Raw genomic sequence first — 18,530 nt, forward strand, 5'->3', positions numbered from 1 at the left:
GATTAGCAGCTACAACAGTCAAATATGTATTTACAGTATGCTTTACCCAACACAATCATTATCATCCCCATGCCTCTCCCTTTCCTGTGTGTGTGTGTGTGTGTGTGTGTGTGTGTGTGTGTGTGTGTGTGTGTGTGTGTGTGTGTGTGTGTGTGTGTGTGTGTGTGTGTGTGTGTGTGTGTGTGTGTGTGTGTGTGTGTGTGCGCGTGTGAGTGCCTGTGTGTGCATGAGTGTATGTGCACGTATGTGAGCGTCTGTGTGATGCTGCACTACTCCCACCTTAGCAGGGTCATTATGAAGATGAATAGTGTGATTATAAGGATGAATAAGGTGATTAGGCCTGTTGTCCTTGCTGCTGGGTGCTGGGGCTGCCTACCCCTCAGTAAAGAGAGGACATAAGCGTGCCTACCACGCCCAGCACACATTAACCACCTTACCCAGTCATCCATAGGGTACACATCCATAGGGTACACATCCATAGGGTATATACCCATAGGGTACATATCCATAGGGTACACTCCATAGGGTACACATCCATAGGGTACACATCCATAGGGTATATACCCATAGGGTACATATCCATAGGGTACACTCCATAGGGTACACATCCATAGGGTACACATCCATAGGGTACATATCCATAGGGTACACAACCATAGGGTACACAACCATAGGGTACACAGCCATAGGGTACACATACATAGTGTACATATCCATAGGGTACACAACCATAGGGTACATATACATATGGTACATATCCACAGGGTACATGTCCATAGGGTACACATCCATAGGGCACATATCCATGGGGTACATATCCATATGGTACATATCAACAGGTACATATTTGTGGGGTGCACATCCATATGGTACATATACACATGGTACATATCCATATGGTACATATCCATAGGGTACATATCTATAGGGTACACTTTAAGGACTTTTGAAAGACTAGCCCTTGGGCTTAAAGAGATCCTAATCAAATCTAATGATACCAGGACAAGGGAGATTCATTGTGTTCAGCTGAGTGCTGAGCTCTAGTCATGTCCTTAGTAGCTGTTTTGTATGTTTGCTGCTAAATAATACTACAGTGAGCTCCAAAAGTATTGGGACAGTGACATGTTTTGTTGTTGTTTTGGCTCTGTACTCCAGCACTTTGGACTTGAAATAATACATTGACAATGAGGTTCAAGTGCAGACTGTCAGCTTTAATCTGAGGGTATTTTTATCCATAATGGGTGAACCGTTTAGAAATTACAGCACTTTTTGTACTTAGTCCCACCATTTTAGGGGATTAAAAGTAATGGGACAAATTCACTTACATGTGTATTAAAGTTGTCAAAAGTTTACTATTTGGTCCAATATTCATAGCACGCAATGACTACATCAAGCTTTGATTCTACAAATTAGTTGGATGCATTTGCTGTTTGTTTTGGTTGTGTTCCAGATTATTTTGTGCCCAATAGAAATGAATGGTAAGTAACGTATTGTGTCATTTTGGAGTCACTTTTATTGTAAATAAGCATAGAATATGTGTCTAAACACTTCTACATTAATGTGGATGCTACCATGGTTACGGATAATCCTGAATGAATCGTGAATAATGATGAGTGAGATAGTTACAGACGCACAAATATCATACCCCCAAGACATGTTAACCTCTCACCATTACAGTAACAGGGGAGGTTAGTATTTTTTAGAGGGGTATGATATTTGTGAGTCTATAACTTTCTCAGTCATCATTATTCATGATTCATTCAGGATTATCCGTAACCATGGTAGCATCCACATTAATGTGTGGTAGCATCCAACACATCTGTAGAGTCACAAGCGTGATGTAGTCCAAAGTGCTGGAGAAGAAAGACAAAACTCTATATGTTACAGTGAGCTCCAAAAGCATTTGGATAGTGACTAATATTTGGTTGTTTTGTCTTTGTACTCCAGCAGTCTACAGACATGATTCCATATGTGTTATTTCATAGTTTTGATGTCTTCACTTTTATTCTACAATGTAGAAAACAGTACAAAATAAAGAAAAACCCTTGAAAGAGTAGCTGTGTCCAAATGTTTTACTGGTACTGTATATTATGTTAAACAAATCAAAATATATTTTAGACTTTTGATTCTTCAAAGTAGCCACCCTTCGCCTTGATGATTTGCTTTTCCAACAGTCCTGAAGGACTTCCTTCACTCTACGGTCCAACTCATCCCAAACCATCTCAATTGGGTTGAGGTCAAGTGATTGTGGAGGCCAGGTCATCTGATGCAGCAGTCCATCAGTCTCCTTCTTGGTCAAATAGCCATTACACAGGCTGGAGGTGTGTTGGGTCATTATCCTGTTAAAAAACAAATGATAGTTCCACTAAGCGCAAACCAGATGGGATGGTGTATTGCTGAAGAATGCTGTGGTAGCCATGCTGGTTAAGTGTGCCTTGAATTCTAAATAAATCACTGGCAGTGTCACCAGCAAAGCACCCCCACACCATCCTCCTCCTCCATGCTTCACGTTGGGAACCACACATACGGAGATCATCTGTTCTCCTACTCTGCGTCTCACAAAGACACGGCGGTTAGAACCAAAAAGCTCAAATTTAGACTCATCAGACCAAAGGACAGATTTCCACCAGTCTAATGTTCATTGCTCGTGTTTCTTGGCCAAAGCAAGTCTCTTCTTCTTATTGGTGTCCTTTAGTAATGGTTTCTTTGCAGCAATTCTACCATGAAGGCTTGATGTTGACATGTGTCTGTTACTTGAACTCTGTGAAGCATTTATTTGGGCTGCAATTTCTGAGGCTGGTAGCTCTAATAAACGTATCCTCTGCAGCAGAGGTAACTCTGGGTCTTCCTTTGCTGTGGCGGTCCTCATGGGAGCCAGTTTCATCATAGTGCTTGATGGTTTTTGTGACTCCACTTGAAGAAACTTTCAAAGTTCTTGAACTTTTCCGTATTGGCTGACCTTCATGTCTTAAAGTAATGATGGACTGTCATTTCTTTTTGCTTATTTGAGGTGTTCTTGCCATAATATAGACTTGGTCTTTTAACAAATAAGGCTGTCTTCTGTGTACCACCCCTACCTTGTCACAACACAACTGATTGGCTCAAACGTATTAAGAAGGAAAGAAATTCCACAAATTAACGTTTAACAAGACACACCTTAATTGAAATGCATTGCAGGTGACTACCTCATGAAGCTGGTTGACAGAAAGCCAAGAGTGTGCAAAGCTGTCATCAAGGTAACAGGTGGCTACTTTGAAGAATCTCAAATATATTTTGATTTGTTTAACACTTTTTTGGTTACTACATGATTCCATATGTGTTATTTCATAGTGTTGATGTTTTCACTATTATTCTACAATGTAGAAAATAGTAAAAATAAAGATGACCCCTTGAATGAGTCTTGACTGGTACTGTATAGAATGTTGCTAACATGTAGAGGTCGATGCGCAGGGGTAGCCGAATGCTATGTTATACTAATCTTGGTTAGCAACACAAAGGTGTAGGGCAGCTTCAAATCAAATCCAAATCAAATTTTATTCAGTGAGTAGGAACACTGCATAAAGCCAAGTGAGCAGTGAGTCAGTCCAGGGGTTAAACGCATCACTAGATTGGCCAAAACATCAGCTCCACCCATGTGATCATCTTCAAGTGGGCCCCAGATAACTGTCTCCATGGCAACCCCCACACCAGGAATCTATTTTTTTTTTTTTTTTTATCACAGCAACTGGTTCTGATGTCCACATGGCAACGGCTGCCGAGGGGGCAGTGCGGGGGGGGGGTAGAAGGGGGGATGTGTGGGGGTGGCTGCTGCTGACGCACTAGGTGGCTGCCTGCAAACTTTTTCAGAATTCCGCCCACCGGCACAGAAGTAAGCACTCGGCTGGAATCCGGTGCACCAAGCTGCGTTTCCTCTCTCTTTTTCTCTCTGTCTGTCTCTCAACAACGCCTCCTACTTGAACTAGGCCTGTTGACCCTCCCTTCTTCATCCAGCCACAGAACCTCATAGCACCTCCTCCATGGTTATGTCCCAGAACAACAAACTACTGCCTGTGTTTCGGGAGCTGTGGTGGTGACACTACTGTTAGGAGGTCAGTGTGTGTGGGCGGGCCCTCCTGTGTGTCTGTCTGTGGCTAGGGGTCTGGGGATTGGCCGGTTCTCTATGTTCTGTTCTGTTGTGTCCTAAGGGAATCTCTGGAGTCTTAGACACCACTGATGGATGACAGCAGCAGCAGCAGTAGAGGGGGTGGTTAAGGAAGAGGAGGAATGCTTAGCTCTCTCACCTGCGTCCACACACACACATATTGTCAAGGATGAATGTTTTAATCTTTCTTTACCAGGACTGAGCTGACAGTGTCAAGATCATGTCTAGACATTGTGGTTTTTGTTTGGGCACAAGTGTCACATCCAAAATGTATTACACATGTAGTAGGGAGAGCATTTCCAGATGTCAGATTTAGTTGGAGAAGTTGAGGGGGGAGGTGGGAGGTGGGTCAGTTGGTAATTGAACACTCCCAATTATCTTGAATAATCCCTCAGTAATCTTTTCCTGTGAATGGAAATCGTGTGGAAAGAAAATGTGTTGGGAGTCAAGGATTACAATTAAAATAAAAATCACAATTTCTTCTGCCGTAATTTGGCCCATTGTATCTGGCGGCTCCCCGGGTTTTATGGGCCAGTGCTTATTTCTATCAGCCGGACGTTGGGAGAGAGAGCGAAAAAGAAAGAGAGAGAGAGAGAAAGAGAGAGAGAGTGGGGGAAAGAGAGTAAGAGAGAGGGGCGAGACACAGAAAGAGAGAAAAAATAGTGAGATAGTATGGTTTCCGTAGAAGTGGGGAAAGCCACAGTCGACTTAAACCTTCAAAAAATCCAAAGCAAGGGCCTCCCAGGTGGCGCAGTGGTCTAAGGCACTGCATCACAGTGCTAGCTGTATCACTAAAGACCCTAGGTTCGAGCCCAGGCTCTGTCGCAGCCAGCTGTTCCCAGGAGATCCGTGGGGCGAATTGGCCTAGCGTCCTCCAGGTTAGGGAGGGTTTGGCCGGTAGGGATATCCTTGTCTCATCACGCACTAGCGACTCCTGTGGCGGGCCGGGCACAGTGCACACTGACCAGGTCGCTAGCTGTATGGTGCTTCCTCCAGCACATTGGTGCGGCTGGCTTCCGGGTTGGATGCGCGCTGTGTTAAGAAGCAGTGCGGCTTGGTTGGGTTGTGTTTCAGAGGACGCATGTCTCTCCCGAGCCCGTACAGGAGTTGTAGCGATGAGACAAGACAGTAACTACTAAACAATTGGATACCATGAAATTGGGGAGAAAAGGGGGTAAAAAATAAATAAATAATAAATAAAAATCTAAAGCACCAGGGCCAAGAATCCTCTCCTCAGTGAAAGCCAGAGAGAACAATGTAGCTTTTCTAGCTTGAGGAGATAACCAGAAGGCAGCCCAGCAGGGGTTGTGTTAGTGGCTTCAATAGCATTGGAAAAAGTACCTCTGTGTGATTCTTTAACAGTTAACCTCGACCTTGGAATGGATTGATTTCAATATGAGTATTTTTATTCAGAATGTTGATCCCAACATGACGGTCATGCCAATAGAGTAGGACTCCCCAGAGCAGAGGCCAATTTACAAATCACAGCCTCATCACTGGAATCTCCCCATGAAGACACAACCTTGGAGACATACTATACAGTCATCTCTAGGGAACAGAAAATGGGGGAACATCGACCGGAAAATCCAGGTGCTGAGCAGACCAGGAGCCTCTGTGATGGGCGATTGTAAATCTACACCCACCAGCCCCACTCACTTGACCTTGTCCACCTCCCTCTTCCCTTCTTCCTCCTCTCCTCTCCTGAATGGATCTCAGTCTCCCCCTGGTCTGCTCTAGTATTGAAGTGCTTTATGGCAGTGTGGGGCAGGGAGGACAGGAAAGGACCTAGGTGTTAGGCCATAGCTCATCCCCACAGTAGGGGTCATGGTGGCCAGTGGTCGTTAGGGTGATTGAGAAAGTCCAGTGCTGATCCCTAGTATGGAGCCAGCTGATGGGACCCAGTGGGTCGGTCCCGTGGCCTGGCTCTGCTCTTAATGCTAACTGCTTTGTAAATGATTAGCACAAGACTTATACGCCCAGTTAGAAGGCTAGCTATACTTACAATGCCTCGATTGCTTTTTAACACCAAGCACTTTCAACAGAGCTGAGTATGTACTGACATGATGCTATTGTAGTACTACAGCTTGCTATAGTGAGCAACCCTCAGATAGAGGTAACATAGTGCATACTATGGCCTGTCTGTAAACGCTGAATGAAGATGTCGTGACCCACCAGACACCTGTTGTGGGTCCCCTGCCAGATTGGCCTCCCCCTCTGACCCCTACTCTCCCCCCTCCCCCTTCCTCCGCCCTCCTCCTCCCCCTCTCCCCCCTCCGGCCCTCTCCTCCCTTCCTCCCCTCTCCCCCTCCACCCTCCTCCTCCCTTCCCTCCCCTTCTCCCCCTCCTCCTCCCTTCCCTCCCCTTCTCCCCTCTCCGCCCTCCTCCCCCTTCCTCCGCCCTCCTCCTCCCCCTCTCCCCCCTCCACCCCCACCACCCTCCTCCTCCCTTCCCTTCTCTCCTCCCTCTCCTCCCTTCCTCCCCCTCTCCCCCTCCACCCTCCTCCTCCCTTCCCTTCTCTCCTCCCTCTCCTTCCTTCCTCCCCCTCTCCCCCTCTGCCCCCTCCGCCCTCCTCCTCCCTTCCCTTCTCTCCTCCCTCTCCTTCCTTCCTCCCCCTCTCCCCCTCCCCCTTCTCCCTTCCTCCTCCTCCCCCTCTCCTCCCCCTCCCCTCCACCCTTCACCCTTCCCACGGTCACACACTTTTATACGGGAGGTTTCTGAAAAATAATAATGTTCGTATAAAACATTTACCAGCGTGCTGAGTTTACATGTCTGACAAGAGGACAGTTTGGAGCGGCTAAGTGTCACATAAATCTTTCAGCGCACTAATTGAAGTGGTTCCCCCAATAGGCTACTCTCTGCAGCTGCATGAACAAGTGACACAACTGTGGACGGGACAGCCAGCTAACTATACCATTCTCCCACTCTGTGATGTCAGCTGTTGATAAGACAAAGACACGTGGTGCACTGTGGGTGGATTCTGTGTTCTCAATGTTATACGTTATGTTCCGACAACTCCGTGGCGACTGTGCTGTGTAACTACATAAACAGTCATATCCTTATTGAAATGGATTTGAAATGAAAGAGTTCAGGATATTCCTTATTTCTCTCCTTCACTGCATTTGACCCACTTCTTGATAGATGTTATTTATTGTGGAGGCTCAGTGGCTGTACTGTGATGTCAGTGGTGGTAAGAGTCGCACACTGAGTTTGATGTGTTTTTTAGGCCTATGAGTTTCGATCCAACAATGATGAAAGTGTGACAATGGAAGCAGATCTATCCCCCTCTCTTCTGGACTTCAACCTTCTCTCTGTTCATTGCCCTTCCTCTGCCTCTCCCTCTTTCCCATATATTCCTCCCTGTCTCTTGTTAATTGCCGCAGAGCTTGTTGATGGAAATCAATGAGTGCTTTTTGATTATGAGCCAGAGCTGGGGAAGGTGAGAGAGAAGTGGACACACACACACACAGTCAGCACTTTGGACTCTGTCCACCGAGGAAGGATTAGTGTGTGTTTCACACGGAGGTTCCCACACTCCTCTGCTGCGGCCCAACTCCAGCCTAGCAAGGCCTCTGCCAACCGCTCGGTCAAAACTCAATGACATTGGAACAATCACAACAAACTCTCCTCTGATGAAACCTTAACTACCTTCAGACAGTTAACAGACAGTTACCTCTGTGGTATCTAACACTGTCTCCCCTCAGCCTTCTGTGAGCCCTACCACACACAGTGTGCACAGAAAGAAGAGCAGTGTTAAGTCTGTCTTATAGCTCTTCCTTCAGACACCAGTCGCTCTCATATCCGAGCGGTTCTCGCCGGGGGTCCGTTCTCCGTACGTGGGGTCCATTCACAAAACCAGCACCCCACCCAGCCGCACCTGCGGCACCCATCCTGCCTTCCCGCCATCTTCGCCTCGGCAACACCTGGCACCCGGCTAACAAACACCTGTTCACCTAATTAGACAGACACTGGAGGGAGAAGGAGATGAATAAGTTAATGAGACCTCCTCGTCTGTTTCCTCCTCGGCAGCAGGGGTGCAGTAATGACCTCTGTATCGGGTGATTCCTTCGCCGTGCGACCTTGAGTGACCCCATCACGGATGGACCTTCTGTGGTACCACAGCATGGAGGAATGGAGGGATGAAGGTATAGAGAAAGGTGGGAAGTGGGAAGAAGGACAGGCCAGGCCAGGCAGGCTGCTTCCTGAAAGGGCAAAGCGAGCTACTTGGCAGCCTGGGCACTGAGGCATCAGCCAAATGAATGAGCATTAGGAGATGAGGTTCCCACTGCACAGCAGTTGGAGCCGCTCCAGGTCTCACCAGCTGTGCCACTCTTGTTTACAAGCCGCCACCTGCTGCCGGAGAGGCCTCCATTCTGACTAGCAACCTCAGGCTCGCATGACCACCAAAGCCAGGGCATGTGCTGCCTGGCCTAGGGAAACCCAGTCCCTGGTGCTTATGAGAAGGGCAGAGCGCCCACTCCTCTGTGGAGTTTCATCATCATGTTTCCTAACATCGCTGTGTGTTACATTTACATACATTTACATACATACAGGCAGGGGTGCAACTTTGGTTTTGGCACATATTATTATCCTATCAGATAAAAACCGCGACCGGGAGACCCATGGGGCGGCGCACAATTGGCCCAGCATCATCTGGGTTAGAGGAGGGTTTGGCTGGCAGGGATGTCCTTGTCCCATTGCGCTCTAGCGCCTCCTGTGGCGGGCATGCGCTGACACGGTCGCCAGGTGTACGGTGTTTCCTCCAACACATTGGTGTGGCTGGCTTCCGGCTTAAGTGGGCATTGTGTCAAGAAGAAGTTTTGCTTGGTTGGATCGGCTTGGTTTGATCGTGTTTTCGAGGACGCATGTCTCTCGACCTTCTCATCTCCCGAGTCCGTACGTGAGTTGCAGGGATGAGTTGGGTCAGAGCTTGCAAAACGGCAGCCATCTAAAATGGATGTAATGACTAAATGTCCAGGATCCTATCACTCATTATATATTCATCTCTCTGCTGCCCACACAAACAAATCACTGGCCCATATGTTTCACACACCGGAACAGGATCCACATCCTCCTCCATTCCTCATTGCTCCAGGTATCCCCAAAACCCGCATCCATCCATCCATCCCTCCCTTCATCACTTGACCTCCTCCCGTGTCTCACCATCCCTTCCTTCCTGCAGGCGTACAATACCTTCACTTAAGTGCTGTGTTGCTCCATAATAATTCATCTGTTCTATTCAAATCTTCCTGTGGATCTCACAAGCCCTTTCTTTATGTTGTTATGTTATGTTGGTGTTTCCTTTATTTTGGCAGTTACCTGTACACTCATAACTACATGGGTTTGAACTTACTCAGGTCACGCTTTGTGTTACCATGGCGTTTCTCTTGGTTCTATTATTATTTTTCCTCTGTGACTGCTTTTCTGACCCTGTGTGTTTTCTCTCTTGTTTCTCCTCCAGGGAACTTTAAAGGGATGTGTAAACAGATAGATCACTTTCCTGAGGACACGGACTATGAAGCGGACCCCTCTGAGTACTTCTTACGTGAGTCTCCTCTCTTTGGCTTTCACTTTTACAGTACAGAGGAGCCAGTGAGCCTCAAGGGATAGTGTGGTCTGGGCATCCCATCTGCGCATTTGATACTGTATTGTAGTGAATAGTGTAAATACTAGACAAATACTACACAAATGTACAACTGTGTAGTTTCTAATCTTGTTAAGAGAGGGTAGTATTTAATATGAGGTAACCTTCAATCAGGTGACAAGGTGGGACAGAAATCAGCCAAAAACGCATCCTCTTACTTCCACTGACAACTTGTTCATATTTAATACCTGAGCCCACTTTCCCACCCAGCCCCTGACAGTCAATACAGTGACAGTATTTCTGGTGGGCCTGTGTGTTATTTTATATATCTCTAAACTGTATCCTGCTTTTAGTGAGTGCCTGTCTGTCTGGTCTGAACTCCTCCTCTCCTGGCTGTTTTTACTGCCTGCCATGTGTAACGTAACGTGCAGTATTACAGTCCGCTGTGTACCCTGTAAACTCCACACATTGATTTGTGCTCTGTTTTCCTCACTGCTAGCAAGACATGGAAATGAGTGTCAAACAAGCTGCGGTAATAATCCTAAAATTACATGATTGCCAACAGATTGTATTTTAATCTTTATTTAACTAGGCAAGTCAGTTAAGAACAATTTCTTATTTTCAATGACAGCCTAGGAACAGTGGGTTAACTGTCTGTTCAGGGGCAGAACAACAGATTTATACCTTGTCAGCTCAGAGATTTGAACTTGCAACCCTCTGGTTACTAGTCTAACACTCTAACCACTAGGCTACCCTGCCACCCCATACCTAGCTACCCTGCCAAATTCCATAATTTAACATTCGTATTAGGGTATTGAATTTGAATGTAATATTTTTGAATTTGTAATGCACAAACTTGTATTTCATGATTTGAAACTGAATTGAGTGAATATTGCTTTCAGTTTTAAAATGAAATTTACATTTAATTGAATATTAAAATTCAATATTTCTATATTAATTTTCAATACGATAGATATTGCATTCATTGTCTGTGTATCAAGTTTACAAACTATCATTTCAAGTTTATAAAAGTTTTATATATTAAACTTATCAGATGCGTTTAGATTAAGTTTTTAAGTTCAGGTCTCTAAATTCAGATTCAAAACCAGAGACAACATCCTGGCACTTTGCCAGCCAGGAAAAGTAGAGGAGAACAGGTAGATTGAAATGCTCACTGTGATAAACAGAAGCTTCTGGTGGTTTCTGAAGTCAATGTGGCATGTTGAATTCATTTTTTCCTATGAATTTGGCTCTAGCATTTGAACCGTTTTGGCTATGAGCTCTTATGACCCCATTCCTGAAAGACACTCTGGAACATGGTCATGCCTTCTGTTTCCCTCTATGAGGATTGTTAGAAGGGAGTGTCACAAAAACTGCAATTTGTCCCCAATAAGAACATACTGTAGTTAAATAGCCCTTCTAAGGATAGGATCCCTATTTAATGTTTCTCTTGGTACTAACTGGGATCAAAACATGTCTCCTGCATCTCACAAGATTCCTGTGAGTGTGAGGCTTTGATGTCTATGATGCTCAAACCCAAATGATGGGTTTTGTTTATTTTCATAGAACAATACACAGTTTCAACACAGTATTGAGAGTTTCAAACAAATGAGTTAAACTAACACTACCTCTGCATATTGACCTAGTACATTCAAAAAGTGCTGCAAGGTCCCCTCATTTTCCCCCTGAACAGTTCTCTCAAAATATAGGAAAAGGAAAATGTCATTTTACCATAAACAACCCATTGGGTGGATCAGTGCTTTGATCCAATTGATTAACACACATTTCCATGTTACGAGCAGTGCCTCGGCCCCACGCCTGTTTACAATGCTCCAGACATTTGACCCCTCCCTTCCCCCACCCAGTGATGCTCAGCTGAACAGGATTCAGGTTGTGTTCATCTCCTGGTCTCCATCAGAACAGACAGTAATTGAAGCCTGCTCTGACAGAAGAGGAGAACGGAGCAGTGCGTGTTACTGCCAGTCCTGGAGATGAATCCTAACCAATTAGTCTGTGTTTGACTTAACGCTCTGAGCGACTGTGCTCGTCCATATGTGCCAGAGAGGACGGTTATGATAACAGCTCTGGTAATGATTCTAACGATGATGAAGCCTTAACGAAGCCGGATCAGCCCTAGCGAAGCTGGTCCTTAACGAGGTGCCCGAAGTCACTGGCCTTGACAGGGGCGCAGGGGCGAGGTGACACTGCGGACCTCAGACCATGCACCCATGCACGCGCGTGTGTGCGTGTGCGTGTGTGTGTGTGTGTGTGTGTGTGTGTGTGTGTGTGTGTGTGTGTGTGTGTGTGTGTGTGTGTGTGTGCGTGCGTGTGTGTGTGCATGTGTTTTAACCGCTTCCTGCTCTGCGATTTGACGAGAGGGCCACAGTGCTCCCAGTTGCTTGCCAATTAGGACACTCACATCCATAAATATTTCAGCCTCCTTCCTATATAGGTCAGGCCTCTATCTCCCTCTCTCTCCCCTAACACCCGTCTGTGACTGGCATGTCTTTTTAGTCTGGAGTTGTACCTCTGTACTTTAGTGACAAAGTGAGCCCCCATTCAGTCCACTCAGTATGTCTGTGTGTCTGTGTGTCTGCGTTTGTATGTTTGTGTGTCTGTGTGTCTGTGTGTCTGTGTGTCTGTGTGTCTGCGTTTGTATGTTTGTGTGTCTGTGTGTCTGTGTGTCTGCGTTTGTATGTTTGTGTGTCTGTGTGTCTGTGTGTCTGCGTTTGTATGTTTGTGTGTCTGCGTTTGTATGTTTGTGTGTCTGTGTGTCTGTGTGTCTGTGTGTCTGTGTGTCTGTGTGTCTGCGTTTGTATGTTTGTGTGTCTGTGTGTCTGTGTGTCTGCGTTTGTATGTTTGTGTGTCTGCGTTTGTATGTTTGTGTGTCTGTGTGTCTGTGTGTCTGCGTTTGTATGTTTGTGTGTCTGCGTTTGTATGTTTGTGTGTCTGCGTTTGTATGTTTGTGTGTCTTTGTGTCTGTGTGTCTGTGTGTCTGTGTGTCTGTGTTTGTATGTTTGTGTGTCTGTGTGTCTGCGTTTGTATGTCTGTGTGTCTGTGTGTCTGTGTGTCTGTGTGTCTGCGTTTGTATGCTTGTGTGTCTGCGTTTGTATGTTTGTGTGTCTGCGTTTGTATGTCTGTGTGTCTGTGTGTCTGTGTGTCTGTGTGTCTGTGTGTCTGTGTGTCTGCGTTTGTATGTTTGTGTGTCTGCGTTTGTATGTCTGTGTGTCTGTGTGTCTGTGTGTCTGCGTTTGTATGTTTGTGTGTCTGCGTTTGTATGTTTGTGTGTCTGCGTTTGTATGTCTGTGTGTCTGTGTGTCTGTGTGTCTGTGTGTCTGCGTTTGTATGTTTGTGTTACATTTGTGTGTTCTTTTCTGTGAAGGTCGGCAGGCTGAGGTCATGAGGGAACAGTGGGCCACATTGGGACAGGTTCAGAGAGAGGTGGATGTCATACTGTAGCTTTACTATCTCCGCTGCCTGTTTCATCGTAGCCAGGATGATGTGGTCTGTGAAGGGAACTCGTTTATATACTTAGCCCATTTGACTTTAGTGGAGGACACACAGCTGGTATTTCCATAATGAGGTGTTGCACAGAGCATCTGGAGAGAGACCAAAGAGAGAGAGAGTATGCCAGCCACTTACAGGGTAGAACGAGAGGAGAAGGGTTATGCAATAGAGATTATGTCACCTCAGGTAAAAACCCACAGGAAGTGACATCAGAGGGAGTTCACACTCAGACTGAGGGGACTCGTCTATGATGTATGTAATCCTGTGATTCAGCACCTGCTAGCTCACAGTACACCAGCCTACACCAGTATTGGAAGTGAGCAAATCTGACATATACAGAAGAAAGGCACAGAATGTTCTTGAATACGTACGTGCACCACCCCTCCCCCATACTTGAACACACACAGACAGACACAGACATAGACACACAGACACAGACACACACATAGCACACACAGACATCCCCAAACACACACACAGTAGCAAGCTGCTTTGCAGTAGTGACTGTGAATCCTCGGCTCTCCCCGTAGCCAGGCGGTTCACACATCCACACACGGTTATATAACCCAGCTGAGGCATACTAAAGCGCCAGTGGGTTTTTAGATCATGCCTGGTCCGAGCTCCCATCATCCACTACTGTACTGGGCGCTAAGCAGCAGAGAGAGAAAGAGAGAGAAGAGAGGAGTAAAAGAAAACACCCAGTTGATGCAGGAGGAACTAGAACACCTAAATACATTACTGTGATAACCACACTTACACACAGAGAGAGATAAAGAGAGAGATACAGAAAGAGAGAGATACAGAGAGAGAGAGAGATACAGGGAGAGATACAGAGGGAGATACAGAAATAGACAGAGAGAGAGATACAGAGAGAGATACAGAAAGAGAGATACAGAAAGAGAGAGAGCGAGAGAGAAAGAGAGAGATACAGAGAGAGATACAGAGAGAGAGATACAGAGAGAGAGATACAGAGAGAGAGAAAGAGAGAGAGATACAGAGAGAGATACAGAGAGAGAGAGAGAGAGATACAGAGAGAGAGAAAGAGAGAGAAATACAGAGAGATACAGAGAGAGAGAGAGATACAGAGAGAGAGATAGAGAGAGAGAGATACAGAGAGAGATACAGAGAGAGAAAGAGAGAGAGATACAGAGAGAGATACAGAAATAGACAGAGAGAGAGATACAGAGAGAGATACAGAGAGAGAGATACAGAAAGAGAGATACAGAGAGAGAGAAAGAGAGAGAGAGAGACAGAGAGAGAGAGAGAGAGAGAGATACAGACGGAGCGATACAGACAAAGCGATACAGAGAGAGAGAGAGATGCAGAGAGAGAGAGAGATACAGAGAGAGAGATACAGAGAGATAGATACAGAGAGAGAGAGAGATACAGACGGAGCGATACAGACAAAGCGATACCGAGAGAGATACTGAGAGAGAGAAAGAGAGAGAGAGATACAGAGAGAGAGAGGGAGAGAGAGAGAGAGATACAGAGAGAGAGAGAGAGAGAGAGATACAGAGAGAGAGAGAGATACAGAAGGAGCGATACAGACAAAGCGATACAGAGAGAGAGAGATGCAGAGAGAGAGAGATACAGATGGAGTGATACAGACAAAGCGATACAGAGAGAGAGAGATGCAGAGAGAGAGAGAGAGAGAGAGATACAGAGAGAGAGAGAGAGAGAGATACAGAGAGAGAGAGATGCAGAGAGAGAGAGATACAGATGGAGTGATACAGACAAAGCGATACAGAGAGAGAGAGATGCAGAGAGAGAGAGATACAGATGGAGTGATACAGACAAAGCGATACAGAGAGAGAGAGATGCAGAGAGAGAGAGAGAGAGAGATACAGAGAGAGAGAGAGAGAGAGATACAGACGGAGCGATACAGACAAAGCGATACCAAGAGAGATACTGAAAGAGAGCGAGAGAGACAGAGACAGAGAGTCAGATTGAGTAGAAAATACGTTGTGTGTCTTGTTGTAGCTATAGTAGATGTTCTGTCAGTAGTGACAACGATGGCAGTCTGTGGTAAAGATGTCTCATGTTTGTGGATTCTAGCCAGGGTTCACTAGGGGTCAGAGCATGGTGTGATGAACTACATAGTTAATACAGAGGGGGGGCTGGATTCTGGCCTGATCTGGCCCAATAAAATCAATGGGTCTGGGGTAGGACACACACAGGGGGCTTGCATGTAGGGCAGCAGGGGTGGGACAGTGGGGACGGTGGGGCGATAGGGGGTGTAGGCGACATTGGGGAGATCATTGGTTGTGGCCCAGCATGGGAGTTCCAGAACCAGCTCCAGGGGGGGATGGACAGCCGGTCGCTCGACCCTGAGCTCTGGTGGGTCACGCCGGTTCCACCTGAGGCCAGGACCATGGACCATGGTCACTGCCATTGGACCAGAGGGAGGGTCACACCACATGACCTCCACTGCCTCGGTAGAGGATAGTCATCAGGATAATGTGTTAATCATGAGGGACAGCCTTAAAGGGATTCTATTACAGACTATTATTACTATGACTGTCCACTTGGATTTACTGTGTGGTGTTAGGTAGCTAGAGAGAGATGTCACAGTGTAGCTGTGTAACAGTGGTGGCCTAGGCGACAGATATGGAGTCCATTGATAGATACGTAAACACATACAGGCCCATAAAGGAAAAGGCAATCATTTTAGTGGCCTGGTGGAGCGAGCAAGTACCAGCGCTCTGACTACACATCTCATTAAGGCTGGAAATATGGAAGCCTCCTCTTATGAACTCAGAGGTGAGAGAATGTACAGTATCTCGTAAACAAAAGGACAGTAACACAGAGATTACACAACCGTTATTTGTGACTGCATATGGACACTTGTTAGCCTTCCTTCACACACACATTGACATATCCACATTGAATGCAGGGTTTCTCTGTATTGACCCATGTTAGTCCGTGCTGTGGTACTATGCTAACAGTGGCGTATCGTGACATAAACCACAGTATTACCAGTCTTATCCATATGTATTGGAGCATCTCTCTGTGCTATCATGCCATTCACTGTTGTACCAGGCTCATTTTAAATTGAGCTTCCTCTGCCCTGTGCTCTGGGCTACTAATCATGCTTTTCTGGCTGATAAGCTAGCTAACAGATTAAGCAGGGTTACTGTTCAGTTTGTTCAAACTAATAGGGCCTCCTCTACCCTGTGGTAGTCTATGGGCTACTTTGCTGTTTGTGTAAACGCTAAGGCTAAGATAAGCTAACACAGACAGCAGTGATTATGTAGGTTACTGTGTTAATGCTAAGCTAACAGAGAGGGAGTAGTGATTCTGGGCTGTTGGTGCTAAGCTAACCCAGAGCAGCTAGCTATGGCACAGTGCTGTCAGGCAGGCAGGCAGATGGGCAGGCCTGATCTATGGGGACATCAGCAGTGGAGTGGAGGGTAATTACAGTAATTGAAATGTGGTCTTTAATTGTCTGAGCAGTCCTGTCATGTGAAGGAACTTCAATGTGTCGGGTGGCCCAGATTCTTTTCCACCGCGCTCCAGTGACCAGTCCGTGTGTGGATGAGTGTGTGAGGGCTGTGTGTGGATAGGGATTTTGCTGTGTGATATGTTATGTTAGTATGACAGAGCGATATTCAGTGGGGGACTGCAGTGTCAGAGAGCATGCAGCCCACTTTAGGCCTATGTCGTACAGTACTTTTCCATGTGAGAAAAAAATGGAGAAAAATTTAAAATTAATTTGTCTGTGTGCATATAGAGAGTGTACGTGTATAGGGGTGGTGTGAGAGTATGCATACACATGCTTGTGTGCAACTCTGAGGGCATATAATAACTTTGTGAGCATATGTGTGTCACAAGCGGCTGGTGACACAGTAATTTGGGAGGACAGGAGGATAGTAATGGCTGGAACGGCGTAAATGGAATGGTATTAAACACAGCAAACACGCTGTTTCCATGTGGTTGATACCATTCCATTTCAGGCATTAATAGGAGCCATCCTCCCCTCACCTCCTGCAGGAGGCTTCTTGGTTGTGGCTGAGTATTGAGGAGGAGGAGGAGGGCCTGTATTAATAAGTGTTTGTAGTTTTAAATCAATGTGCCTGGGAGCTGAGGCACCTGATTAGCATGACCCTGTCCTGCACATCAGCACATTCAGTGCTGGGGGAGGCTGATTAAGAGCCAATGCTAATTTCCTCTCACAATGCTGTCAATGAGAGAGAAGAGAGAAGAGAAGAAGGTTCAAAGAGATGCCTTTGTCAAGAGAACTCTGCATATTCATTGGTGTATGTACGTGTTTGTGTGTGTGTGTGTGTGTGTGTGTGTGTGTGTGTGTGTGTGTGTGTGTGTGTGTGTGTGTGTGTGTGTGTGTGTGTGTGTGTGTGTGTGTGTGTGTGTGTGCGTTCATGCATGTGTGCGTTTTTTTGTGTGTATACAACATACTATTTGGTTTATATGCTGAAGCCATAACCTGGCAGTGTACTGGTAAATGGACATGATGTTAAGTGTGAATTTGTGTTATGTGGTGTTAATGCAATAGAGTGATCCCTGGTTGTGAGTCACTGTGAGTCACTCTGGAGCTGTGTTGGGTAGTGTTGGTAGGGGAGAATGGGCTAAGTTGAGCCACCATTGTTTCTACGTCACCATACACAAAATGTCTCATTTGACCAAATATTTAGGAAGAGGTCATCATTTCATGGAGTCTGTGAAGGAAAAAAACACATGAAAAAGTGGTAAGCAAGTCAAATGAATTTATTGTGTTGGAGGTTTGTAGCTGTGTGGGCTAATATAGTCACGTTTGCCTTGGGTTAAATTGAGCCAATGGTAAGTTGAGCAAATTAAAATGTTTTCTTTCCAGGCATAATGCAAGGAATTATGGATTGGATATGAAGTAACAACAGGGCCTATGTTAAAAGTGTTTGTTAGGTGTTCAGCCTGTCTTAAAATATTCTTTAAATGATTCAAATACAAAACAGTGATTGTGATTGTTTTGAATTGTGTTTGGGAAATAAAGATAGACCTGATTTTAAAAAGGTTGTGGTAATATTTCATTCAGTACAGACATTTGTAGCAGCTAAATTTACCCTGTACCCGGAGTAAGTTGTGCCATGAGACCAGTTGTTTTGGACAAGTTTTGTTTTCAAAACTGTAAAGTTTACATGAATTCTAATTATTTCTAGGGATACGCAACATCCTGAAATATATGTAGATATCTTTATTAGAATGAATACTATATTTCCCTTGATGGAGAGATGCTGAATGTAAACAAAGGCTCACCTTACCCCCCTCTCCCCTACTACTTCATTATGAGGTGATCAGCATGTGTGGAGA

General features: G+C 45.7%; 1 protein-coding gene across 1 annotated transcript in view; it reads left to right on the forward strand.

The window, feature by feature from the left end:
- Positions 1-18,530, forward strand: part of LOC112258896 (voltage-dependent calcium channel gamma-2 subunit-like) — a 79,783-nt gene that overhangs the window by 49,595 nt on the left and 11,658 nt on the right. The window contains exon 2 of the mRNA XM_042307558.1: positions 9,600-9,683. Coding sequence (XP_042163492.1) covers positions 9,600-9,683 — 84 coding nt within the window. The remainder of the gene's footprint in view (positions 1-9,599; positions 9,684-18,530) is intronic.

Source organism: Oncorhynchus tshawytscha, linkage group LG27 (genome assembly GCF_018296145.1).
Source record: "Oncorhynchus tshawytscha isolate Ot180627B linkage group LG27, Otsh_v2.0, whole genome shotgun sequence".
Taxonomy (NCBI): Eukaryota; Metazoa; Chordata; class Actinopteri; order Salmoniformes; family Salmonidae; genus Oncorhynchus; species Oncorhynchus tshawytscha.